This window comes from Lagopus leucura, unplaced genomic scaffold (genome assembly GCF_019238085.1).
Source record: "Lagopus leucura isolate 7727_CA_CO unplaced genomic scaffold, USGS_WTPT01 Super-Scaffold_100038, whole genome shotgun sequence".
NCBI lineage: Eukaryota > Metazoa > Chordata > Aves > Galliformes > Phasianidae > Lagopus > Lagopus leucura.
Genome location: NW_024962287.1, coordinates 3,905,960 through 3,931,774, shown reverse-complemented (window position 1 = coordinate 3,931,774; position 25,815 = coordinate 3,905,960). Strand labels below are relative to the sequence as shown.

At 44.3% G+C, this 25,815-nt stretch overlaps 1 protein-coding gene across 1 annotated transcript in view; it reads right to left on the bottom strand.

The window, feature by feature from the left end:
- The window catches only part of PINX1 (PIN2 (TERF1) interacting telomerase inhibitor 1), a 58,880-nt gene extending 42,652 nt beyond the window's left edge, over positions 1 to 16,228 (bottom strand). Inside the window, exons 1-6 of the mRNA XM_042883577.1 lie at positions 16,146 to 16,228; positions 12,221 to 12,330; positions 9,462 to 9,554; positions 8,477 to 8,555; positions 4,972 to 5,064; positions 3,076 to 3,152 (exon numbers count right to left, since the gene is read on the bottom strand). Coding sequence (XP_042739511.1) covers positions 3,076 to 3,152; positions 4,972 to 5,064; positions 8,477 to 8,555; positions 9,462 to 9,554; positions 12,221 to 12,330; positions 16,146 to 16,164 — 471 coding nt within the window. The 5' untranslated portion in view covers positions 16,165 to 16,228. The remainder of the gene's footprint in view (positions 1 to 3,075; positions 3,153 to 4,971; positions 5,065 to 8,476; positions 8,556 to 9,461; positions 9,555 to 12,220; positions 12,331 to 16,145) is intronic.
- Between the last annotated feature and the right edge of the window lie 9,587 nt (positions 16,229 to 25,815).

The window sequence follows — 25,815 nt, the reverse complement described above, 5'->3', positions numbered from 1 at the left end:
CAATTAGGACATCACAAACCAAAGTAGCACAAAATGTCTCCTGCCAAAGACACACAGGTCAAGATCATAAAATGACTGCTAATAAGCATACAGCTAAGACTGAATATGACTAACTGGGACAACATCTCTCAGACATACTTGATCTGCTGAGACACCAGCAGCTCAGAGGGGGGCATGTTTTTGAGAAGGACTTCAGAGAAGGCAGGGTTATTCTGTAGGGTCCTCACCATGTCACTTAGCCTTAAGTCCTTCCATTGGTTTCCACTTGACTGTGGACACAGATGGAGTTTACTGGGTATCACTTTCTTTTCCCCCTCCTTCTCCTAATCTTTAACAATAGCCTGGTATAACACAAACCAACTGTGTAGCACAGGACCACAGTGCTGAAGTTTCTCATTGCAACACCACTGCCAGGATCTACAGCACTACAAGCCACTGCTGGATACCAAAACGCTCAAAGGCTGAAAGTGTAGCATCTCAAAGGAGTGAGAGAAGATCTGCAACTCACAGATGAAAAACTTGGCCATAATGCCACCAGACAATGGAATACAACCTTAATTCTCTCTGTACACTTCAGTGTCCCTGATCCCTATGGAATGGTCATGGAGTCTCCTTCTCTGGAGATGTTCAAGACCTGCCTGGATGCCGACCTGTGCGACCTGCTGTAGGGAACCTGCTTTGGCAGGGGGGTTGGACTCGATGAGCTCTGGAGGTCCCTTCCAACCCCTACGATTCTGTGATTCTGTGAATAACAAATGCTCATCCAGCTGAGCCTGTTTTTAGCACAAGAATTTCATTATTCCAAGTTGTTCCTTATCTCCCACTCCATAAGTGATCCATTTATGGAATTCTGTTATAAATTTGAATTGGAGGCTTTAAGGGAGAGAAATGGTCAAAATCTAACCTAGCAAAGTCTGAATGAACTTGCTACAGTTGACCCTACAACTGAACTAGAGAGCTCCAGAGGTCTCCTCCAGTCTGTGATTGTATGAAAAGCAATTCTTGCATGCTTCCATGAAATCATACCCAAGATAGTCCTGATCTCAGTTTGAAATAACTAGAAATCTGGGCAACAGAATTATTATATCTTGGTCAGAACGTCAAGAGTTGAGAGCTGAGGACAGATAATCCATTCCAAATTTGATTTGGACTGAATGCTTCTCTTACCAAATCTTGGGGGGGGGGGGGGGGGGCGGGGGGGAAAAAACAAGGGGAGAAGAGGGGAAAGAATCTAAATACCTTAGAAGAGGATTTAAAAATACAATGTCATGCTACAGGAACAATTTTTATACATCATCTCGGTTGCACATACAGCATGGAACATGTAATTGGATTTACAGTTCTAGAACCTATGAAGTATGGAAGCTGTCCTCATATTCTCTGAACAGGGACAGCAGTGTACAGCATTTATCAGCTGTCACAGGGGCTGCAATTATAGGGAACCACAACCTACCACAGCCTGAAGGCATACCTCAGGGCTCTGATGGACACCAGAACTCTCCCTACCTTATCTCTGTACAGGAACAGATAGGAACAACTTGCTTCCAAGAGAATGACAGCACTTTCCTGCTCCTGTAGTGCTTTCTCTGCCACATTTAGGCAATAGCCAGAGTACAGGGATTTCAAGAACAGAATGCAAACATACACAGGGAACAGCACTGCACATCCTCAAGAGGCAGCTCCATTTCTGCCACCTTAAGGACCAGGCTCTAGAACATAATGGGAAGGGCAGAGAGAGTTCACGGGTGCAATGAAATGGAATTGCTCAGAGCTGGAGGGTCTGAGCAACACATTTTTGTTCTGTGAAAACTCCACAGATCTCTGACCCATGAAGGGAGGAAAAAAAAAAAAAAAAAGCAATTGTGCTCTCCCTGTGGCTGCTTAGCAGCAGACGGTAGCCAGAAGACAACAATGCAGCCCCAAATCATATTACCTCCTGCCTACATTTGCATGTGGAAATCTGGCCACTGAACAGGGAACAACCTGTGACTTCTTGCCAGAACCATGAAACGCAAGCTTAGCTTTCAGCAAGGTTAAAAAGGAAATGTGCACAACAGTGGCCATCACCTTCTGCTGGCTATAACATCATTATATTGGTCAAGGAATTGGCACCAACTTGCACACCCCTCACAAGCTGCCACAAATGCATGCACTCAACAACAACAAAAAGATGAGGAGCATAAAGAGGAAACAAAATAAACTACTTGGAAAAATATATGAGTGGCTACTGCCTTAGCCATAGCAACTGTCTTCTTCCACTGATTTGCACTAAAACCCTGTTTTTCCTCATTTCATAGTGATTTTACTGCAATGGATCTAAGGTGTATTCACCCAACCAGCAGTGGTGTCAATTGAGAGAGTTCTGTTGGTGCATATGTACTTACAGCATTTGAGGCCTCTAACAGCTCTCATGAATTTGAAGTGCCAAAATGCTCGTATCAAGACAATAATAAGGTAACTCTGGTTCTGTGAACAGAAGTTACAGTGAAGTGACAGAACAATTTTCAAGAGTACTGCAGAATGAGCAAGGGGATATTTCAGAAATGGCCATTCTAATTTTCCAGGTGCCATCTTTCCCTCTGGCTGCATGAGACTTCAGAGACCTCTGAATCAACAGTGCAATCCTCACAGCATACTCATCTGTGCTTTTCCAGGTGTTATCTTTTCCAAAAAACACTTCTGGGCACATCAGTAGCATCCCAGTGTAAGCCTGTTTTTCATACACTAATCCAGCAGGCCTATCTCTGCAAGTGCAAAGTGCTAACAGATAGAAGAAAAAGAATAGTAGTAAAAACCTTGACCTCATCACAACAAAGTTGGGGAAGTCTTGGCACTAACTGCAAAGACATGACATCATCACAATTCCTACAAATATTTATACATACATTCATAGCCTCTAATGGTTCAGAGTACAGCCCTCCACCTGCAACCTTCACAAAGAAACAAGAGTGATTCTACTTACACAGAAGCCCTTGCTTTTGATAAACATGTGGTAACCTCATGAACAGAAAATTACATATTCTTGTGTTAAAAAATAAGCAAAGAAACAAAAGAAAGGTGAAGCCTCTTGTTTACCTGTGTCTTCACACTCTTCTGTCGCTTCCCAAAGATGCAGGACAGGTCATCCTCACTGCGCAATGAGAGATCCTTACCTAGAAGGGATAAGGGAGAAAAAAAAAAGCACAGTCTTCTCATCTGGTGATGATAGGCACATTTTGATAACCAGCTGTAACCTACAGATGGAGAGAAATTACTTTTGGAGGTGCAAAAACCAAGAGTAGTATGTTACAGACACCAAATGAAAGCTGCCCACGGCTCACACATACTGCAGGATGTGCACACGTGGGTGGGAAAAGGCTGGTGAGGAGACAACCACAGCCTGCTAGTGAAAATCTGTGGGAAAACATCTGTAACATTAACTTGTTTTCTCCCACCTGACATTGTAATTGGCATAGCAGAATGAGGGAAGCAGCCTGTTCTACTCTAATGGGAAAGGAGAGTTGTATTCTCCTGCACGCAAGAAAGCAGAAGGTGAAACTGAATATCTTGAGACCTTAAAGAGAATTTCCTATTTCTGTCTGAATTCAGGGATTACACCCTTATACTGAAAAAAATTGCCCATCTTTACTTTCTTAATCTCATATTAATGTAGATTTCCCAGATGCAAGTGTGGCAGTTAGGGCTATGAGCAGTGCCTGTGCTCCTCTAGCAGCAAGGCTACAGAACAGCACCAGGAACTTTTGATGGCTGCTGCTCCCTTCTCCTGCTTTTGTGTAAGCTTGTCTTGTTTAGTCTGAAAGGAAGCAGGATCGGACTTTAACAACAAGGGCCACAACAACATCAACCTTTTTCAAATAACTTCTCCTCTTTCCCTGAAAAGGAGGAATTTCCCTGTTTTAGACCACTGAGGGTACAGTCAAACAAGGGCCTACCTTATTTAAGCACTGCAGCCAAACAAATAAGGGCTATTGTTAATATAAAAGCCTTGCTATGTGTTTTACAGGCTCTGAAGACACTTCTTTTTTTCTTCTATATTTAGCAAAAGGTTAAATCCAAATCAAAATAAATCCTCTTTGCAACTACCTCAAGCAGGCCATGGTCTCTGTACTTGGAGACCTGAACTACTTTAATTGTTTAATGTCATAAAGTGGCATGGTCATGTTAGAACACTTGACTTCCAGGCTGAATTCTTTCAACACACAAAAAAATTTCCAATATCAGAATTTGGCCTCCATTCAGAAGTCAATTACCTGTTTTAGCAGAGGCATTTGTTAACAAAAAAACATCATATACAGAGCTTTAAGTTTAATAAATTAGCCATTAGTGGAAACTGAGCCTAGCCATACAGTGAACCACATCTATACACACGGGTGTGTGAAAGGGGAACACTACCAACAGAGAAATACAGCAAGTGATTGAACAGTGGCCAGGAGCAGAAGACAAGTTTGGCTGAAATCATGTCATCGCTCTAACACAGAAAGAAGCTACCAAACCCCACAAGCTTTTCATACAAGAGCTGTCCTAATTTACCCAATAAAGCATATAATAGATCTAAGAGGGCTTTCCTCTTCCTGCGTTCAAGTTTAATCTGATCACTGATCTTATCCACGTGATCTCTTAGCAAGGGTTACTGCAGATTGCAGAGGATAGTGCAGCACAGATAACGCAGTTACTTGGCCACCACCTTTGCCTCTCGGTCCAGCCCTCCTCCCATAAACACAGCTGAGAATATTCATTGTTCCTTAGTCAGCTGATGGCTCCTACAGATAGGAATTGATTTATTCAGCAATATCACCCTACAGCCATCTAGAAAAGTCCAACAGAAAGAGGAACAGTATACTCCAGGATGCTGAAAGGGGTATTTCTAAACCATCATTCTACTTGTTGTATATGGACTACAGAAGGGAACTGATCAGTTGGACCTGTTTTACACATCTTGGCTACAGATTAAGACATAAAATTTCCTCTTACCTTTTGCAAACTTCATGTAGTGGACACGCTTCCTAGAGGATTTTGATTTTTCCTCAAGATTAAATGTCTTCTTCTGATTAGTCACTGAGGATTCTTAAAGAGAAAAAAATGCAGGTTCAAACCCTACTAGAAAAACATTAACAACCAAATTCAAACAACACTGTATTTAACTTTCTCTTTCAAAACAACTTATCACTGAAGGAAGCACAGTAACCTCTCTCAGAAACATGTTAGTGCCTGACTTTTTGCCACATCCCCTTCCATTCCCGTTTCCAATCTAGTGTAATTTGAATAGGCAGACAAAGGTATTGCAGATCAAAGGCAAAGACTAATTTAACACCATTTCTACGGTAAGAAGAGACTGGTAGATCAGGGTCAACTGTTGACTATTACAAAATATTTCCAGTCCTAGAGTCTGAGAAAGCACTAAGAAACTGGAAAAAATAAAACAGTGAATCTAAATGGACAAAAATGGACACAGACCCACAAAAAAGAAACATAGCACCAAACAGGCTTTTCAACCCTACTTAATGTGCCTTGATACTGCCATGTAAGGATATCAAACAGCAGCAGACCTTTTTCATCCCTAAGGACAGCAAAAGCTGCCATGTGTGTATTATTTAATTCTGCTAGCTTTCAGAAGAGGGGCTGCATCTAAACTACCCACTGGGAATGGTCTCTGGGGTCAGTTCCAAATTCATTAGGAGCTGTTTAAAACAGAGTGTTGGCTTGCACAGGTCAAAAGCATGTGAAGAATTAGTCTAACTATTTAACAGTGCAAAGTTCCTGTGCCTGAGAGGTTATCCTGCTGCTACAGACACACTCTTTGTATCCACAGAGCACATTAATTTACAGAACTACCTCGGGAGGAGGTAACCTGCAATCCTGTAACAACCACTTTATCGGTGCTGTCCTGAAGGGAAATAGGCACTGCAGGATTCCATGCTCCATCACTACAGAAAAGGCTACTCAAGGTAAGGTGGTTTTTTTTTCCTGCCAGTGGCAACTGGGATGGGTAGATAAATCAACCCATACCCTGAGGGTCACGTTGAGTCATTGTTTTCATACCATCCCACCCCTGACAGCTCTGCAGCCCAAGCTTTTCTGACACTGGAATTTCAGCACTTCATGGTTTGCTTAGTAATGCCACCTGATGATAGATTCATTGACCTAAAAATGAAATCCACGGCTTGCAGTGGGAGAGTTTACTACCAGAAAGCAGCCTCAGATCTATTCTTGAATTTACACATAAACATTAATGAGAGAAGTAAAGACTGGAAAACTCAATTTCAAACAGAATTCACAGTCAACTTGAAAAGCCTCTATAAAAGGCTCTATGGGGAAAGTGAGTATGACAAGATATCCTGACCATAGACGAGGCATTTTGAGTCTGCTCTCTGATTCACTTGTACTAAAAGGAACATTACGCACCAAAGGATTTCCATAGAAGCTTCCTCCAGCACTTCATCCTTACAGCAGAAGGGGCAGCAGCACCTCCTTGTGCCTTCCAGAAGGAATTTCACTACTGAACTTAAAAACGTGCTGGCACTGACAACAGAGTAGGTACATCCCCGTGTCCTTCTGTGCTTTACAAAGCAATTTAGTCACAGTAATAAAGTCGTGGCATTTCTAGAGCAAATCTCATACAGATGAATATTCCAGAGCACAACAGACATGGCCTGCACGCTTACTCTACTGATGGGAAAGGGAGTCAGCCATCATCACTCAGTAATTCTTGGCTCTTTTCTTGGGTTAAGAACTCCTTCCTCACCAGGCATTCAGTTAGAAAAAGAAGAAAGCTGAAACTATGTAGATAAAGGGTATTTGAATGTTGGCATACTAACCACCAAAGAGCCCTTCCCTCCCAGCGTCTAATTGCAATCCAGCTCTGGCAACTATACCAGTTATTTAAGAACAATGAAGGTTTTCAGCTGACTTTTAATGCAATTTGAAACTGGATGATGGCCAGCAATGTAACATTTGATCCTGAAGCACAGCTGCGGGCAGAGTTATCTGGATGAGTTTTGCCAGCTTAAACAATTGCCAAAAAAACAAGTTTCTGAGCAATGTTTACAGTCTGCAAATCACCAAATGTGACTCTGACCAGGACTTTTCAACTTGTACCCAGGTTTGTGCTCAGTGATTGAAATCTCGTGTCCAAGAAGAGCAAGGAAAAACAGCAGTAGAACAGAGAGAAACATGGTTTGGGGACCATTTTGCATTGGTACAGATGACCCATGGTACACAGCACAGAATTAGGAACAAGACAGCCTTGCTCAATGAACCTGCCTCTCTGCTGACTCACTGTGTCCCTGGGCAAGTCATTTCAGCTCTCTGCTCATCAGTTTGCAGGTTTCCCACCAGTTACACCTAAATGATCTTCTCATGTCTCAAGTTGGAACTTGGGTAGGATTTAGATACAAAGGAAGACAGGAACTTTTGGAATTTCCCTCTGATACTCTCTTCTAATCTCTCGAGGACTTCCACTACAGCAGCTAGCCCTGTGGCCTTAGACCAGCGTACAAGGATAACTTACACAGCAATTAAAATTTTAGAGCATTAGGTTCAGGATTTTCACCTTCATTCTCAAGGATTAGAAACCAAGTTTAAGCCTTTTTAACTGATCTTCCCGCTCTTCATCTTGTCTTTCCTCTTGTGGAACTCCTGTTCACAAATGCTATTAAGCTTGCAGCACGTGGACAGGCTGCTGCATCCAAACAGAATCCCTTGGTTAACAACACTCCACAGAGTTGCTCAGATGTATGATCAGTTTGAGATAGGCCAGTCCAAAGGAGAGATGAGACAGCTGCCTGAATTCCTTCTGTAAGCTCACACCTGCTGGCTTAGCACTGCTTCATTTCTAGAAGCCAAGGTCTAACTGTACAAAGCTTTACAAAATTAAAGCAACTTGCTAAATAACCCTTTGGGGAAAGTTATGTATTTTTCCCATTTGCTTGCTCTATATTAAGGCTACAAAAATCACATCATATGACACTCAGAAATGCATAACTCTGAGTTAAAAGCTGAGAAGCAGCTCTTTGAAGACAGGAAAAGTGGGTATTTAAGAAACCACCAGAGCATGGAAGCCAGATTGACAGTTAATTAGCAAATGAAGACATTGCAATGGTGGATGATTCTGCTGTGAACCTTCTGGCTCTGGTTACTTTACAAAGAAACAAAGGCTGGTGTAGTGCATCCCAGCAAAAGGTTCCTCCATATTGTAGCCTTGGGTAAAATACCCAAGTTTTATGCTTTCTTTCCCCATCAAAAAGTCTTTAACTGTGGTTAAACCAATGAGATCTACACATCCAAAGTTGAGCACGGCCACAGATAGCAGAATGTCCTTCAATTCCCATTGATTTGGGGAGAGGAGGAGGAGAAGCTGTGTGCCTCAGCGTGGATACTATTAGTAGCTCAAAGGATTGGGCCTCAGCTACCCTTATAAGACAGATCATGGAAACTCTGCTAAGCTTCCAGCACCTGACTGAGCAAAGCATGAACCTACCTGTTTCGCCCTGTCCATGGCAATCATTCAGTTCAGCCAGGAGCTGGTTGAAGTCATCCTGATGAGCAATCCAGTTGTCCTGTAAATATCACCCACATGAATACAAAGCAACAGTTTTCAGACGGAACAGAAGTTTCACTAAAGCAGGCATTAAAAAAAAACAATGCTTTCCAAGAAGTAACTTAATTACATATACTGGATTCTTGGTGGGAGGGACCCCCTGAAGCTCCACAGGTGGCAAATTCTAACAACAGCTTGCTATAGTTACTCAAAAGTGCAGAACTGATAAGGGTTGTGTTTGTAAGCTTTTAAACAATGCTGAGGTGCTGCTGGCTCCGCATGTCCCAGACTGCATGAGATGTTTTCAACAGTAGGCAGGAAATACTAGTGTGATTTTCCAGCAGTTACTTAAGTTGTTGATTTTGTTGATTCTGAGACAAGCACCTTTTTAGAAGCACATTCTGCTCTCCCCACATGTACCTGAACTCTAGTCAGCAAGGTGACTGCATCAGGAAGAGGGAAAGAAAACATAACACTAGGCTAGGTGGAAGATATATGGAGGAAGCAAGTATTCTGTAGAACGGTCTGGGTTGAAAAGACCACAACGCTCATCCAGTTCCAACCCCCTGCTGTGTGCAGGTCACCAACCAGCAGCCCAGGCTGCCCAGAGCCACATCCAGCCTGGCCTTGAATGCCTGCAGGGATGGGGCATCCACAGCCTCCTTGGGCAACCTGTTCCAGTGATTTAGAGCAAAAACTCTCTGAACAGCTCTGATAATTCACTGTAACTTTCCCAAACAGATATTTATTCCCCAACCACTGAACAGAGCCTAAATAAATTTTAGGTCAAGAGTCTCTGCAGAGAAGTTCACATAGGTGCATGCTGCCACTAGGTGTGACAACAGATTTCACTAACATCCCATTACAAAAATCATGCCTTACCTAAAAAAGAAGCCACATCTCCTTACCTGGGTTTAGCACTCACCTCATACTTGATGGATGCTCCTAACCCCAGCATGTTGTTTTTCACCTGGACCTTGATATGTTCTGTATTTCCTTGCTCTTGAGCTCCAAGACCCTAATGAGGATTGAAAAATAAAAACATAAGGGTTTTCCAGCAGTGACTAAGCAACTAGAGCTGCTGTACTGAAGACATTTTGCAATGAAATATAGCAAGAAACCACAAGTTACTGTTTATTTGCTTGCCTGCAACTGAATTCATTCACGGGCATCAGCATACATGAGATATTAAGTATTTTTAATTTACTACTTAAGCCTCCAGCAAAATACCATAAACACTAAAATAACATCATTAAGCAGTAGGTGATTAATCAGGAAGCCACCTGACATTCCTAGGCAAGTCCAAAGTGTTTACAATTTTAAAACAAGATACTACATAAAAAGAACATGCCTCTCATCAAAACCACCTCCGCCATTGCGAAGGCAGTTGTGTAACAGCTACAAGACAGCTGCCTCACAGAACTTAAAAAGCAGAATTAATTTATATTAAAGTGGGTGAGAGGAAGTGGAAGGATCAGACTGGAGCTAGCAGGTCATTAGGAACTTTTTCCATCTCATAATTTGGTGAAGATATTGGAGCAAACAAATGTTGGTTTTGTCTATCCTAAATAAATGCAAGCATTCCAACCTGGGAAACAGTCTCCAGACCCAGTATTATCTTTCTTAATTGTACAACCAGGAAAAAAAAACAAAAGATGAGGCAGTTATTCCTGCTATCTGCTTTTCTCTCATCAAGATATAACAAATATACACGCATGGGTCTGATGGAATGGTGGAATGAAGTCCTGTGGATAAAGCATGTACCTATGCAGTATGTGAAGCAACAAGTAATGTTTGAATAAGGCTGCTTCTGTCACAGATCCTGCAGTCCTTTTTAGTCAGAGGGGTAGAAGACTCACCCTGAAGCTTCTGCTAACAAAAAAGTATGGAAACAAGCAGAGCACTTGGCTACACATCTCACCCTGACCCAATTCCAATACAACTAATAACAGGACTAACATAATCAGCTTAATTTCAGAGCGCGGACGGCTTTTACCCCTTACCTCGATCAAGCTATGGCTCCATTTGTCTGAGTTTGCAGCAGAACAGGGTCATAAATCCCTCTAGTACAACTATAAGTGTTGTAGAAGAAGATTTAGTAGCTCATGCAGGAAACTTATTGTCAAAAAGGTGGGGGGGAATGACAGAGAACACCACAAGGCCCTCCTTCCATACCCTGACACAATGTGTTCATATCAGTAAAGGCATTAACTATGTTGAGAGGAACTGGCAGCCTGAATAATAATCAGTACTCTTTCTACTCTGGTTCGTATACCTATTTTAGTCTTGCCCACAAAACAGCCACGCATACAAGCTGATGTAACAGTGCTCAGTCCCACACTTTGTTAACAATTCATTCTAATGCCTACAGACAGGCAGGCAGAAGCCAGATCTATACTATGTCAGCTATGCTGCTGAGGCAACAGCAGTAGGCTACACTGAGAAATTCGAGGGTAGCCTTATTTTTCCTCACTCTTAATTTTTAATACATTCACAGTATGGAAAACAGCCCTAATTTTGTTCATTTTAAAAGGGAGCGGAGGAGATGTAGAAGAAGAATTAAATAAACAGCATGGGAGAGGTTCTGCATGTTTGTTTCATTAAACGTGCTTGATTCACAGGCCCAAATCTCAGCTTTGCTGAGGCACCTTTGTGGAAGTTAAACTGCTTTTAAGTGGCAGCAGAAATGTCTGCAGCTGTCTGCGCTGACCTGGAGATTATTCTTAGCACCAGCAACCAGTCACCTCACACCACAGGTACATGCTGGATCTGGGAGGGAATACAGCTCATGTAACATTGCATTTTGTACAAAGATCAGAAGTAACCTTTAAAAACACATGAAGGACTACAGCAGAACTTGTTCCTTCTTTCACCAGTAGAAACAGCCAGGGAGAGAACTGAGGGCATGAAAGCAACTTAAAGCCTTCTCTAAAATTACCTGATTTAACATTATCTTGTCAAAGAGAGGGGAGAACTCTTTATAAGGGCAGATAATGGCAGGACAAGGGGAAATGGTTTTAAGTTGAAGGAGGGAAGATTGAGGTTGAATGTCAGGGGAAAGTTCTTTCCTATGAGAGTGGTGAGGTGCTGGAACAGCTGCCCAGAGAGGCTGTGGATGCCCCGTCCATCCCTGGAGGTGTTCAAGGCCAGGCTGGATGGGGCCCTGGGCACCTTGATCTGTTATTAGATATGGAGGTTGTGGCCTGCAGCAGGGGGGTTGGAGTTTGATGATCCTTGGAGATCACTTCCAACCTAAACCATTCTGTAGTTCTATGAGAAAAGCTGATTCTATAAGAGAAGTAAGACAGGCACAAGCTAGCAAATATCTTTGTAAGAAATTATAGAAATCTAACATTGCTCAAATTCTCTGTGTTCTTAGCAGGCTTGCGAGAATAAACTAAATAAGAATCATAGAATCATAGAATGGCCTGTGTTGAAAAGGACTACAATGATCTTCAAGTTTCAACCCCCCTGTCATGGACAGGGTCACCAACCACCAGACCAGGCTGCCCAGAGCCACATCCAGCCTGGTACACCAGAATACCACAGCTGTTTTAAACACTGGGACCAACATCACCCCAGTAGCCCTCTACCCCCTATTATTTTTGTTTCCTTTCTTAAAAAAATGTTTAATTCAGGAACAACAGACACAACCCTTCAGCTACAGAGCTCTCCTGACCATACCTTTCCTTTGGACCAGCCCATCTTTTCCAGCATCTTCTGTCCAAATTTAGATTCATCTTTACTCCAAGCACTGTTTCGTGGATCCACAGACCACTTTTGTCTTCTACGGGCTAAGACAGAAAGGAAAAAAAAAAATCAAATGGGCTCCACAGTGTTCCAAGAATTTAGTCAACTCAAGAAAAGCCTTCAATCCAAAGAAACAACTTATGCCACACCAATCATACATTTCTGGAGTTTAGTTTTACTGAATGAGATACTAAAAAAAAAAAAGTCCAGTGAAAGCTTTTATTACAAAGAATGCCTAAATAAAACATCAGAGATTCATACCATAGAATAGTTTGGGTTCGAGGGACCCCTAAAGATCACCCAGTTCCAACCCCCTGCTATAGGCAGAGGCACCTCCTTCTAGCCCAGGTTGCTCACAGCCTCATTCAGCCTGGCCTGGAATGCTTCCAGGAAGGGGGCATCCACAGCCTTGCTGGGCAACCTGTTCAGTGTCCTCATGGTAAAGAATGGGACTTCAGTGCAAGCTTTCCCAGTACTGGACAAGTGTCCATTGCCCATCCCTCATCTTCTCTAGGAGTTTTAAGATTGGGTATCATCTACAAAAGCGAAGTTGAAAAATCAAACTGAAGTGACTGGAGAAACTGAACCACAGAACACAAATTAGAGGGGTTTCATCTGCCACAAAATGGCTTATTCAGAAACTGAAGAGTCACCGGAAACTCCCACAGGTGGTAAGAGATGCAACTTAGAATCAAGGCCCCTTTTTCCTATGTATACCATTAATGAAACTACAGTCCCTCAGGCCCATGTGCGTGAGCTTGTCTGTATCATCAGGAATAGCTTCTTTGAAATCGAGGAAGAAAAAAGTTAGCACAGTTAACCAGTCACTAAGCGTGCACCTAAACACATGCAGGAAGAGAACAGAAATAAACAAGGCAAAGAATGGGAGACAGGAAGATTACAAACTTCATTAAACACGATGGGAAACGGTGGATCAAAAATGACCGATTAACCCAAGGCCGCTGCGAGTCAGCAAGAAGCCAAGTCCACAGGGGCACTTCCAACATAATCAGGAAATCATCTCTTCCTAAAGTGCAGCGCTTGGGATTTAGGCCAGAGGGAGAAAATATTGCAGGTATCTTCAACTCGTTGGCTGCTTGGTCTTGGTTCAGAACTAAAACTGGCAGAATGTAAGATGGCGGTGTTTTTTTAACATACTTTTGAAGCTCAAAATAAGTGCTGCAAGGCAGACCCACAACAAATAACAGTCTGATAAAGAATTTCATAAAAGCTGTAATGGTTCATAAAAAGATTTTATGGTGTGTTAAATGACTTAGTGCTGTGAGAGGAATCCAAAAGCACTCAATTAGTTCATTTCTCTAAGGGAAAACGATGACCAGAACCATCCAATACGTGCCCTGTCTGGAGAGGAGCCACTGGGGACTGTGATTTTAAACAGACCCAAGCAAATCCAGGTTCCCTGCTGTGTCTCTGAGGCCAAACATTCTGGTTTCCTCAGGCAGAGTTTGCTCATATGTTGCTGTGTTTGAAATACTGAGTTAGAAATTGGGGACAATTAACATGTTCTGTCATCTTCCCTCGCCCAAGATGTATATTAAGGACTCCAGTTTCCACTCATTTATGGGGAATAACACTGTTTTGTTTTGTGTTTTAAATCTAGTTGTAACATTTTCAGCCTGCTTATCTTCTCTTGTGCTGTCCATAACTTGGTTCCCAGGTGGTGACTCTGCAAAACCCAGAACATTCAATTCAATGCAGTCCTTACCATTACAAAGCCACTCTGTGTATCTCAGGACTTGTCTGCACAGCAGAGGTAATCTATGTCAACTGAATGCATGAATCACAGAATCACAGAATTGAAGGGGTTGGAAGGGACCTGCAGAGATCATCGAGTCCAACCCCCTGCCAAAGCAGGTTCCCTACAGCAGGTCGCACAGGTCGGCATCCAGGCAGGTCTTGAACATCTCCAGAGAAGGAGACTCCGTTTTCAGATTCAGATTTCAGAATTCAGATTTCAAACTGAATTGTTTTATGCAGTTCATCTCATCCACTTTACATACTAATGTCTATTAATTCTCCTGAATATCCCTCTGCAGAGAAATCCTAAGATGTTTTACTCCCTGGAGGACCCCGGCAACAAAACACAGCAGCACCTAACACTGAGATTTCTCAAGTTTGAAACGTTCACCAGATCCTCCTTTTCTCAACAGTTTCAATCTGTGAATTTCTAATCCCATGGCTACTGTTCTGGGATGCATCCTCACAATTCTGCCAGGTCAACACGCTCATTTTCGTATGTGCTAAGCTACATGTAAGCAGCTTCCTTTACTTTCCTACATCTTCAAAATATATTTAAGAAAACTAGAACCACCTTCATGCCACACACAGCAACCATCAGATTACATGAGAAATGTTTGTTCACCAATTACTTTTAAGAGCATGGAAGGAAACAGTCTAATAGCTTCCAGCCAGAAAATTCAGAATTCAGCACAGATGTCCTGAGCTGCTCTCAGAGTGATGCTTGAGATGGTATTGCAACAGTGGGTGAGCAGCACCATCCAGTGGAGAAACGCGGCATTTCTTCGGATGCATTGCTCAGATACCCAGCTCTTACCAGTTAATAAACCCTTCCACCAAAACTAATTCTGTGCCAAGAGCATTAAAAACTATTTCTGAAAGTTTCCTAGCAGCTCTGATCTAAACCACAGGAGGGGAACAACTGTTTACATGGGTTGATGGAGACAGGACAAGGGAGAATGGTTTTAATCCGAGGCAAGGCAGACGGTAGTGATGCACTGGAACAGGTTGCCCAAGGAGGCTGTGGATGCCCCATCCCTGCAGGCATTCAAGGCCAGGCTGGATGTGGCTCTGGGCAGCCTGGGCTGCTGGTTGGTGACCTGCACACAGCAGGGGGTTGGAACTGGATGAGCACTGTGGGCCTTTGCAACCCAGGCTGTTCTATGATTCAAAGAAAAACAACTCCACAAAGGTGACTCTCAGCAACTAGATTTGTTTTTTGCAGCAACTGATTTTAGAATTCATTACATACAGAAGTAATCCTGACTACAGAATTACTACTGAAACTGGAATCATTTGAGTTGGAAGGGACCCTTTTAAAGGCCATCTGTTCGACTCTGCACTGAGCAGGGACACCCACAGCTCCATCAGTGCCCAGAGCCCATCCAGCCTGACCTTGGCTGTCTGCAGGGATGGGGCACCACCGCCTCTCTTGAGTAACCTGCATAAACACCCAAATAAAATTTTGAAAAAAACTTACCAACAAAGTTTACAACTAAAACAAACCAAAAACTACGTGTAGTTTTATTTCCCTCCATTCACACCTGCACTTTCTAGTGGGAAGCAGATTTTACCGATCATTGAGTCTTCTGGCTTCACGTTAAGGGTGTCCCGACACCACAAAGCTTACTGGAAACTCCCAATGATAGTGAATTACAGATTGATAGAATGGTTGGGTTGGAAGAAACCTTAAAGCCCATCCATTCCCAACCCCTGCCGTGGGCTGGGTGCCTCCAGCTCAGGCTGCCCAGTGCCCATCCACGGCCTTGGGCACCTCCAGGGATGGGGCACCCACAGCTCTGTGGTCTGTTTGAAGAGAAGGCAGTAAAAGCAATTGAAGTCTTCTTGGGGCTGCTCAGCCCACAGCTAGGGGGGCTCAGGGAGTCCCACCGTGCCCATAAATCCCCACGGGAGATACAAGGGGGCAGGGAGCAGAGAGCGGCGGGGCTGCTCCCTAGGGACCCCCCTTTCGAGCCTATAACTTAGCCTCGATGTTGGCAGCAAGAAGCTGAGCGAAGCTGAGCAAATCCTGCCCGCCTCCCGCCCAACACCCCACAGGACTGCCGCCCTCCCGCCACCATCGCAGCGCTGCCGCACTCACGCTCTGCCAGCATCGCCATCTTGGGGGCTTTCCTCTGCGCGGCGCGTGTGACGAGACGCCATCCCGTCCGCTCCAACTCCCTACTTGCCACCTTTCTATTTTTATTTTTATTTTTATTTTTTTTAAAGCGTTCTAACATCCTGTGGAAGATATAAACGTATATCTCTGATTCGTTCCCGAGCTGCTTTTCCGCGTTTCCTCTTCGCGTGCAGGCACTGACTCGGACAGCAGGTGGGGCGGCAGCCATGGCCGCCTGCGCGCAGCCCCGGGAGGGGACTTGGTGTTTCTGCGCTTCTTGATTGAAGTGCAGCACCTAAAACAAGACACGCACGTGGCTGCTGAGTTCTTCAGAGCTCTCAGCAGGAGTGGCCTCTGCCCCTGGCTGCGTTTTGCACCTGAATGCCACCTTAGGTGCTCTAAGCCCTTTCACTCTGGAAAAGATTCCCAGGTCCAACCCCAGCCCACCCCGCCATGCCCACTGCATCCCTCAGTTCTGGAACACCTCCAGGGATGATGACCCCACCTGCAGCTGTGCCACTGCAGCACCGCTCTTTAGGAGAAGAAATTCTTCCTGATATCGAAACAGAACCGCACCGACACAACTTAAAGCCCCTACGTCTCATCCTATTAAAGCATCTGCCCCAGTTCCTCCTTTAGAAGAAGGGTATCAAGTTAATCCTTTGATAGTTTTCTAGGCCCACATTAAGCCTTCAGAAATTCTCACAGCATGTGCTCTCACCAGGCTTTCCTATCAGTTTTTTAAGTAGTTTCAGGTCATGTTTGTCAGGCTTGACGGATGGGAAAAACAAATAAATGCTTCCCAGTCCTTCACTACTTGAGACAGAGATCTTTTGCCTCCCTTGTTAATTGCGTTAGCCACTTGATTGCATCTAATCAATGCAGTGAAGACTGAGTGGATGAATCACCTTCTGAGTTCCCTTTTTGCTGCGTGGGGGATTAACCTTGCCTTTGGTCTTTCTCTTACACCTGCTGTGTTAAAGTTATGCCCCTGCTGTTTACATCTCATTCAGTGCCTTAAATTATCTCACTTTGTCTCTTATGCTCATATGATATATGCTTAAAAAAAGTTGGCCTAATGTTTTGTTGTGTCCTTCTGGTTTGCAGGTGGGTGTTATGCGCTTGAGTACTTATTAGTGTCATGTTAATGAATAACTGTCTTTAATTGATAGACCAGGCTTCTAAGAGTCTGTCTGCTAATTTTGAGCTTACTGGGTTTTATCTCAAATCTATCCGTTTGATTTGGCTCCTCTACTGTGCAGCCTTGGGAAGAAGAATCCTCATTCACACCTGAAAAAAAAACAAAACAAAACAGGTTTGTAGCACCTCTCACTTATAATTTTCCTCTTGTAGGAAATTCCTGGTAAACGAATCAATGCTGGAAAGCCCCCCTTCCTTTTTTTCTCCTGTCCTAAGAAAATTTATGTGCACCAGAGATCTGTCCACAGCATGGACAACCTCACTTCCCTGAACTTCTTACTTTAAGCAAACTGGACATTCATAAGTCTGTCCATGTCCAGACATGTCATGTCCATGTCTGGGCTCGGGTGAACCTGATGAGGTTCAACACGGCAAAGTGCAAGGTTTTGCATTTGGGCCGGAAGAACCCCAGGCACCTGTACAGGCTGGGAGGAGCGGTCCTTGAGAGCAGCTCGGCAGAGAAGGACCTGGGGGTCCTGATGGACGAGAGACTGAATATGAGCCAGCAGTGCGCTCTGGCAGCTCAAAAGGCAAATGGGATCCTGGGCTCCATCAGGAGAGGGGTGGCCAGCAGGGACAGGGAGGTGATTGTCCCTCTCTACTCGGCTCTTGTGAGGCCCCATCTGGAGTCCTGTGTCCAGGTGTGGAGCCCTCAGTACAAGAAAGACATAGAGATTTTGGAAAGGGTCCAGAGGAGGGCGACTAAGATGATCAGGGGGCTGGAGCACCTCCCCTATGAGGACAGGCTGAGGGAGTTGGGCTTGTTCAGCCTGGAGAAGAGAAGGCTGCGGGGTGACCTCATTGCAGCCTATCAATACCTGAAGGGAACCTACACCCAGGAGGGGAGTAAACTCTTCAAAAGGGCTGACAACAGCAGGACTAGGGGAAATGGATCCAAGTTGAAGGAGGGAAGATTTAGGTTGGATGTTAGGGGGAAGTTCTTTACTAGGAGAGTGGTTAGGCCCTGGAACGGGCTGCCCAGGGAGGTTGTGGATGCCCCGTCCTTGGACGTGTTTAAGGCCAGGTTGGACGGGGTCCTGGGCAACCTGATCTGAATGTGGATGTTTGGTGGCCCTGCTAGGCAGGGGGGTTGGAACTACATGATCCTTGAGGTCCCTTCCAACCCGGGTGGTTCTGTGATTCTGTGATTCTGTGATTCCATAATCAGATGCATCCACAAGTGTTGAGGGAATGGGCAGATAGGGATTGCAAGGCCACTCTCTGTAATCTTTGGTTGATCACTGCAAATAGGAGAAATGCACAAAGATTGGAGGAAACTCCTTCCTGTCTTCAAGAAGGAGGATGTGGGGAACTACAGGCTGGTCAGCCTCACCTGGGAAGCTGATGGAACAGCTCATCCTGGAAGCCATTCCCAAGCACAGGAAGAGGAACATAATGAGGAGGGGAAGGCATGCGTAACCAACCTGATAAGCTTCCATAATGAAATGACCAGCCTGATGGATGAGGAGGGAGCAGTGGATATTGCCTTCCTTGGCAAGGCCTTTGATGCTGTCCCTCATAAAAACCTTATAGATGATCTGTGGTCATCCATGACCATAAATACCTGAAGGGAGGTTGCAAAGTGAGTGGGCTCTGCTCAGTGGTGCCCAGTGCCAGGCCCAGGGACACTGGGCACAAGCTGGAGCCTAACAGCTCCCCCTGCTCGGTGGAAGCACTGCTGTGTTGGATGGGTGCTGGATCTCTCCCACAGGGACCAGGGAGGTGTGAGGGCTCCTCCTTGGTCTCCCAAATCTCCAGGCAGTAGGTCTGCTCACTCTGCTCTGAGTGGCCCTGCTGGGGCAGGAGGAGACCAGAGGTGTCTTCAGCTTTACCCATTTAGTGATTCTATGTGATTCTGTACAAAGCAGTCCTGTAACCTGAAGTACTGAAGATGCTCATCTATCTTCTAACACAGAGCGAATTTAGATATCCAGGTGATTTTCTGGTTAGTACAAGTTGAATCCCATCAACTTTGCTCTTTTCTTAATTGCTTGTCACCATGAGTTGGGATTCTGCTGCTTCTCAGAAGTCATCTGCCCCCCTGGCTGCTTTCTAGTGCTCTAGAAATGCATCTAGGTCATGCATCAGGATCTTCCTCTGTCTTTATCACTGCCCAGGATCTCTCTATGCTTATCATCTGTATCTTAGATGTGTGACGTATCCTCACCTCCATTGTCCTCCTACCTGTGTTTCCCAAAAAAATATTCCTCTCCACAGCAATAGCCATTTCTAAGGATTATCCCTCTGATGTCTCTTTTAAACCAATTAAATAGTGATGTCATCCATGAGTTTAGTGTTCAATTAGTCATCAGATCGCATGAGCTATTTCACACCAGCCAAATTCTGCTTGCTTTTTTTTTTTAATTTATTCTGGAGAGGTTTAAGTCTCTTAAGTGAGAGGATTGGTGTAATATTTGATCACTCCAATAGATAGCAGCATTACACACATTTGAGTGAGCTTCATTGTGCTCTAAAGGCATTGCTCACAGTGCAAGATTGGAAGTAATTTCTGTTAAAGGATGACTTCAATGTTGAGCTTTATTGCTCATTTGTTTTTGAAACAATATTTGACTGCATCAGAGTATGTTTGCTTCCAAAACTGTTATTCCCCTGCTTGCTATGAATCAAAGCTAAACAAATATATGAGATCTGCTATAATTGTTGCTGCCTGTGTTTAAGTTGCAGTAGGCTCAAGGTCAAGATCCAGATTGTTCTGTACAGATGTACACAGGTATCACAAATCACAGGCTTGATGTTCTGGTCCTGAAAATATTTAAGTACATTCAAACGTGTAAAAGGACATTGAAATTAGGTACAAAAGAGGAAGGTTTAATCTGAAAGCAATTACTGCAATTCACAATGAATAAAAGCTGGCTTCACAAAATGGGAAAATATATGTATTTATGTATATATACTACCTTCTAAGAGAAAGAGCAGCTGATATGGATGGTTATAGCCCTCTATAATATATAAATATCCCGAAGTCCTATTTTCTGTGTGCTTGGAGCGGTTGAAGTGTAGCTCTTCACTGAAAAAGTGATAAAGATTCCTGGCGGGCATTACATTCAGAGTTCTCCACTGATTCCTCCCAAGGGTCCTACTTGAAAAGAGGTGTTTCCCAACAGCCAGCACTGCAAAGATCATTTGAGTAGGGTATTTTCCTTCTGGTGCATCATTACTGATCATACAGCGGCTGCAGCCTGCACTGTGCTGTTAGCATCAGCTCCAAAGTCCCCACGGGCTTTGGGGAATTCCTTTGATGCTACTGTCAGGTTGAAGTGCCTGGGACTTAGGGAGAGATCCAGCTGGGATGAACAGAGCCAACAACACAGAGAAAATTAAAATAGCATATAAAAGGAGAAGGGTTGCATACACATGTGAGCCTAAATTTCATCTTTCAGGTCCCATCCCATTCCACCCAGAGGAGAATCCTGGAAGAAACGATGGAGGACTTGCCCAGATAATGAGCCCCAGCAAGGAGTTCATGCGGACACGGAAGTGGACTCCACAAACATTGTAAACCTCTTGGAGTTGATGTGAAGATAGGGGTTGGGTCCCTTGACACTAGATACCTGCAAGAGGCATCTAAACCTCGATGCGCTGTTGTGTTTTCAAATGGATATGAAGAACCAAAATAAGTCAACCCCCCCATTTTTCTCTGTTCTCCGTTGAAATGCCCCAACAACAAAGGAGATGTAAGAGGGGAGAGGAGAGGCTGCCAGGAGGAGAAAAAAAAAGAAAGAAAGAAAGAAAGAGAAGTGACAGAAAGGTGGAGGAAAGCAAGTAAAGAAATAAGATGTGAATCTTGGCTGTGCAACAGGTCATTTGTGAGGCAAATCAGCCTCTGCTGTGTGATAATAGCCTGAGGCCAGGCTGGAAATGCTTATTGAGCGAGTCCTGGGAGAGGTGTGATAAAAGCACTGGGGACAAGGAGTGCCTGGAGACCTTAAAACAAAAAGACAGCTTTGATTTAGGACAGTGATTGGAGAGAACACGCGGATTAGGGGTGAGCTCTGGTATAAATCTGCATTAGCGGAGCAGAGAAACCACCCATCAAGTGCTCAGCGGGGAGCAGGAGATTAACAGCGTCTGACCCATAGAGCAAAAGATGTCAGAACGAGTGCCTGCAGCCAGGAGACGAGGGGTTCAAAGAACAGCCACTGGGGCAGGCGAAGAGCAGGAAAAGGCTCGAGGCAAGGGTGATGCTGCTGGGAATGCTGCCAGCGAAGAGTTGAGCAGCAGTGTGCCTGGCAGGGAAGGATGGAGGTAGTGTGGACAAAGGAGGCAGCAAAACTCCAGATATTTTTCTTTCTGTTCCATAAATTAATTGTTTTTCTAATTATTGCCCCTGTGGTTATTTCGTCAACTTGGATTTTATGGGATGCAAGACTGAAGTCTCATTGTAGGCAGTTTGTTATTCGAGGAAGGAAAGAAGGTAGGCAGCAGATGAGAGAGGCAGTAATTTTTAGAGGAGGAAACTGAGGCAGGAGCATGATGTAAAAATCAAGGAGCTAACAGACTGCGTTTCTTGTGGAGGTATTTTAAAATATGAAGGATTGCTAAAGAGCCAAATGATAATGAGAGATTAAATTTATATCAATGTGCAAAGGCTGGAGGTTTTTTTGTTATGACTTGAGTTTTGGTGATCAGAATTCCTGGCTGGGCCATACTGATTGTGGGTTGGAAACAGAACTATGAACTGTGATTATGGTAGATTGAAGCTAGGTACCAGAGGGTCTCAAATGGACCAATCCAAAGGAGGAAGATAGGAAGCCAAAGAGCTGGAGCCAACAGAACCAAAGGGCAAGGCCAGGTATAATTAAGAGGATCCCTAGGACATAAGCTACAGCTCAGGGCTTGGGAACAGCCAAAAAATAGGCCACAGAATCAGAAAGGTTGAAAAAAACCTGCAAGATCATCAAGTCCTGCTGCCATCCCACCCCAATCATGCCCACTAACCATGTCTCTCAGAGACACATCTCCACCATTCTTGAACACCTTCAGAGACAGTGACTCCATCACCTTCTTGGGCAGCCTGTGCCATTGCATCACCACTCTTTCTGAAAAGAAATTGTTCCTAATATCCAACCTGAACCTCACAATTCGAGGTCTGTACTTCTCATCCTATTACTGTTACTTGAGATTCACCCCCATCTCACCACAACTTCCTTTCAGGAGCTGTAGGAGCTCCTCTTCTTCAGACTGACCCATCCCAGCTCCCTCAACTGCTCCCCTTAAGATCCTTCACCACCTTCATTGCCGTAAAGAGAGGCAGGGTCAGAAACCAGTAAATAAACGGTTGACAGACAGGAGATGGGTCTGAAGCTGGAAATAAAGATGTGGAGCAGAACTGTGCAACCCTGAGTAAATATTCAGTGCAGTTTAACAGTGCGGATTTGATGGTAGGAAGAGAGGTCTGACTGAGAGATTTGTAACTAGTGGAGACTCCGATTGGAAATTTTGAGAAACGTTGTGAAACAACCTTTGAATCAGTAAACACTATAATGAGGGAAGGACAGTAATGGAGACGAGGAACCATGGCTGGGTTACCTTGACTGCAGCCCCTGGGAAAACACTGCAGTTCTTATCAAAGCAGTTCAGTATTTGGCCACTGGAGGATAACAAAGTGGTGGAAGCCTACCTACATAGCTTGCTTGATACAATCCTCAACAAACAAACCTCATAGTTACTTCTATGGAGGTACCTGGACTTGGTGACTCAGGTTGAAAGATTTTTCATCTACTCAAGAGCCGCAGATGCATGACCCTCATCTCTCAACACTGCAACACAAGGAAGCCCGGGTTGAGTATTCTGGGGGGGAGAAAAGGGAGAAGTCTTAGAAAGACTTTTAGCACCATCCCACATGCAGATCTACGCTCCAGACAGCATCCCCATAGCACGGAAGCACGCTGTGTCTAGTCAGTGCTTTGTGAACCACGCGGCATGGGACAGACCATCTGTTGGGGTACCATGCACAGAAGGGCTGCAAGCAGCGTGGAAGGCAGGATCAGAATCCAACTGATCACATTGAGGAGGTGGAATATCCTGAAAAGATGAGTTAACAGGCAGTAGAGCAAACAGGCAGAGAGGCTGGGAGGGAAATAAAGAAGGAGGAGAGAATAGAGCTAAAAGTTAACTAATTAAATGAGAAACTGCAGTAAAATGATGATTCAAAAAGACCCGCTTCTTTCTGGACCGCATTATCTGTGACAAAAGGGGATAATCGCTCCTTGTCCTAGGGTTGGAAAAGACATTGCAGTAGCACCGTGCTCATATCTGCCACTGCACTTCAAATAACTTAGATATGGAACTGGAGATGAAGCACAGAAGAGGAATAGAGCTCGCTAAGGGGTGGTGGGATTGTCTTTCTTGATGGTCAGTCACGTCACAGACTGACCCAGCCACAGAATGGGGGGAAGAGGCTTCCCAGAGCTTCTCCAGTTCATGCACTTGTCCACGTCTATTCCTGCATGAATCAACCTATGAAACTCTCTCAAAGAAGCAAATTATACTTTTGTGTATAGCAGAGTCAATCCTCTGGTCAAGAAGGAAGAAAAGGGCTAGGTTCAGAACATAAGCCATACCAATGGCTCAGATCAAGTTTAAATCTGGTAGCAGGAAACGGGGTCAGAAGTGGAAAAAACAAACAAACAAACAAACAAACAAAAAAACAACCAACCAAACAAAAAAAACCCAACAAATAGATCTGCAACAGTTTTTAAAGCAATTTAATGTATCTAGTTTGCAGCCCGTTTTACTCATTAGCCATCACTGCTTCTGATGTTCTCCTGGCAGGACTGAGGTTACTTCTGAAGGTTTCAGAACTGACATTGCTCACGGTCTCAGCAGGGTTCAGCTTTGTAAACACAGCTAATTAGATTTAGGGCTTTTGAACAGAAATAGAGAGGGAAACCCACAAGGACGCTGCTCACTTTCCAAAGCGTGGCTGTGCTTTCAAGACTGACCCAGTACTGTCATTTCAGGGTTGTTTGAGTAACCACTGGAAAATAAAAGAGCACTAAAAATAACCAACATGGGATCATTAGCTCTTTAATTGCATGTTGGTTTTCCTTTCTCTCATTTACGTGTTCTACATTGTCCTGTGATCTCAGATCCGACACTGACACTGGGGAACTGCTTTGGCCTGGTGAACACCAGGGTGATTTACTGCCAGTTCTCCGTGGGATCTTTTTATCCTTCTCTTTTCTGAACTCTGGAAGAATGGGATCCTCCCGTGAAGCCAGTGCTAAGAGAAGCAGGAAAGAAAACAGAATGTGGGCAGAGCAGTGACTATAGCAGCCTCTGAAGTGCTCAGAGCTTGTCCTGGTACATGATATCCAGTTGCATCTTTATCTATTGAAGAAGCAATTATGAGTCCAGCTAAACAGACATTCACTTAGCTGAGGTGAAAGCAGTGTCTGTGCTTCCAGGGATAACTCTACTTTTAAACCCTATTCTACAACTCCCTGAAAGTAGGTTGTAGTGAGTGTGGTCAGCTTCTGCTTCCAGGTGACATCAATAGGAAGAGATGTAATGGCTTTAAGTTGTGCCAGGGGAAGTTCAGTTTGGATATTAGGAAAAATTTCTTCTCATAAAGACCAGTAATGCATTGGCATTGGCTGCCCAGGGAGGTGGTGGAGCCACTGTCCTAGAGTGTGTGTCCAGAGGTGTTCAAGAACCATGGAGAAGTGTCACTGAGGGACATGGTCAGTGGGTATGGTGGGGGTGAACTGGGGTCGGACTTGAGGATCTTAAAGAGGTCTTTTCCAACCTGAATGATTCTATGAACAACTGGGACTGAATTCTAAGTCTGGGTCTGGGATGAAGGACTGTCTACACAAGGCTGACCTTCCGGACTGGGCAAGGCAGATGATATGCCAAGTGCTTCCCTGCTTCCCTACATGGGGACTTTCAGCTTTCCTACTTTGCCTGCTCACTGGAGATGTCTGAATCCAGACCCCTGCCAACCTACTGGCTTTTCTGTTTGCACTGCTGTCCCTGGAGCCTCCTGTGTGGCACCAGTTCCTCGTATCACAGCTGCTGTGTGGTGGTACTCAGTGCTGTGGAAAGGATGCAGGCACTGAAGGGTACATTGTAGAAGGGCAGGTCCACCATATGCCATTACACATAAATGCTGCTTTCATTTCATGAAGCCTTTAAAGTTACAATTATAACAGAGATATATGCAAAGAGAAAAGATCATTCTAGAGTTACTCTATGTCTCATGCTTTTTCCTGCACTTCAATTGTTGGCCGCTGTCTCAGGTAATGTGCTGTGCTAGGGGCACCTTTGATTTGATTTAAAGCAGACCTCCTTTTCACTTGTTACCAAATGCAGCTTCACGGTACTTCTAGTGGAGCCCAAAGACAACAAACCAGCTAGTTTTTGAATGCCACTATTTATTTTCCACATGCACCTTGCAAAATAGGAGCTGTGCTGGCACTTTCATTTG